This window comes from Crocodylus porosus, unplaced genomic scaffold (genome assembly GCF_001723895.1).
Source record: "Crocodylus porosus isolate Cpor-Errol unplaced genomic scaffold, CroPor_comp1, whole genome shotgun sequence".
Classification (NCBI taxonomy): domain Eukaryota; kingdom Metazoa; phylum Chordata; order Crocodylia; family Crocodylidae; genus Crocodylus; species Crocodylus porosus.
In genome coordinates, this window is record NW_017728931.1 from 47155197 (window position 1) to 47157199 (window position 2003).

A 2003-nucleotide genomic window follows, 5' to 3' on the forward strand; every position below is an offset into this window, starting at 1 on the left:
TTTTTTTTTTTTTTTTTGAATTTTGCAATCTCCTATTCAGCCAGGCTTAGTTTTCCTCGCCCAACCTTGAGTTTTCCAGAGTTCATCTCCCCCCCCCCAACTTTGCCACTATCTTTGTGTTGTGTTGCCCCTTATAAAAAATAAGACCGAGTGGGTCCACATCTCCCTCTGCCTGCATGCAATGCTCCCAAATCAGAAGAGTGTCCAAGGGTAACAGTTGGGCATTCAAATCCACATATGAACTCAGGGAGGGGAGGCAAGAGAGTTCTTCTGCCTCCCTCTTTCAGTTCCTATGCATTTGAAATGCTCTGCCGCCAGTTCAGAAGCAATCTTGCTCTGTGTGTGTGTGTGTGTGTGTGTGTGTGTCAAGGGGAGGGAGAAAGGGGGAAGTCTGGGTGTTGGAGGGGAGAGTAGAAAACGTTGGCTCTGTCCATGGTCAAAGTAATTCAGCTATAATCCCCCTTTCTCTTCCTCTCCTGGAGCTCTATTCATATTCTAATCACAGCTTTTCCTTCCCTAAACCAGCCACTTTATCAGAGCCCCAGCTTTGCACTTTTACTTCCACTTCCAGTGCCTATAGCTGCCTTCAGAATCAGCAACTTTTTTGTGGTCCCACTCCCTCTGCTAACCCTAAAAGGAGACCTGCAGAGTTGCCCTCACACTGGAAGGTAACCTCAATATTTAATTGATTTTAATTTCTCCCCCCACCCCCCAACACACATCCTTCTCGACCCACCACCCCCTTCTTGCTTGGTAGCTCCAGTAGGAGCTTCCCCCTGATGTGTCTGCTCTTACAGACGAGCAGGTCAAGTGCATGAAATATGTGTGTAACATGTCCTAGCCCCAATAGCGCTCGCAGGTCATGCCCAGTCCCCAGCGAGCCAAGAGGGAAACTCATGTGCGAGGTAGGAGCACATCCGCCCGGCGGTAACTTTCTCCTCTTCCCAGGCGAGCGGAGCTTTGCAAGGGAGCCCCAGCCTCCATGCGTCTGTGCATGATCCCAGCCCCAAGCCCACGGGGGAGGAGGGGATCTCTTGGGGCTTTGCAGACACCAAATAGTCCCAAAGAGCACCCCCCCCTCCCCTCAGTCTAGTGCCTGTTTGAAGATCTAAGCCAATTTTGATCTCCGGCTGTAATGAGCCAAGGGGCAGGGGTTTGGGGAGGGAGGGGAAAGGCCCCTGGAACTTTAAATAAGAAAAACGCTTCTAAGGCTCTAATAGAGGAGGGAAGTCGAAGTGTTGGGATTGCGTAGATCTAAGGCCCCCCTTTTTGGAGGAAAGCTTTTCTTATTCAAAACAGCATCACAATGGGCTTCACATTGAGCCTTGCCACATCCCCATCTGACTAGCAGCCATTCATCAGGCTGGCTGGCCTATCAATGACATTTCTCCCATCAGGGCTCCTATAAAATGATGCTTTTTCCCATGAAACATCCGCAAACATTTTGACGGGTCTGGCTTTGCCCTGCTGGATTACTGAGTGTCCCTCTCTCTCTCTCTCTCTCTCTCTCTCTCTCCCTCTCCCTCTCTCTTTATCTTTCTCTAACCTTCCCCCCACCACCACCACCACCACCCTCCTCCTCCCTCTCTCTCTTTCTCTCTCCCTCTCTCTTTTCTCTGTGTGCATCTTTGAGATAGGGGATCTCCAGACCCCGGGACTTTGGGGCATCTGTCCTGTCCATGGGAAGAGCATGCATTGTGGGTTACTGGAGGAACCTGACATGGATTCCACAGGTTAGTCCAACCCTCGAGCCAGGCGGGTCTCCCCTGGCAGAGCAGGAGACTTCTCAACTTGACAGTGAGCGCGGAGGAGATCTACTGCACTCCGGAGCAGAATACATTCCCGGGTCCTAGCCCGACGTGCACAAACGTGTGTGTGTGGGTGTGTGAGAGAGTGTGTGTGACCAGAAAAAGACCAAAGGGAGGGGGGAATGGGAGTGGAGAAAAGTTGCCTTAGGATGTTGCTGTCTGGATGGAGCCCTCTGAGACAGGGATATTTTTTTT

The 2003-nt window shown here is 51.1% G+C and overlaps 1 protein-coding gene across 1 annotated transcript in view; it reads left to right on the plus strand.

Annotated features, from left to right (window-relative positions):
- Positions 1-1555: 1555 nt before the first annotated feature.
- The window catches only part of RFX4 (regulatory factor X4), a 133812-nt gene continuing 133364 nt past the window's right edge, over positions 1556-2003 (plus strand). The window contains exon 1 of the mRNA XM_019544787.1: positions 1556-1733. Within this exon, the coding sequence (XP_019400332.1) occupies positions 1691-1733 (43 nt within the window). The 5' untranslated portion in view covers positions 1556-1690. The remainder of the gene's footprint in view (positions 1734-2003) is intronic.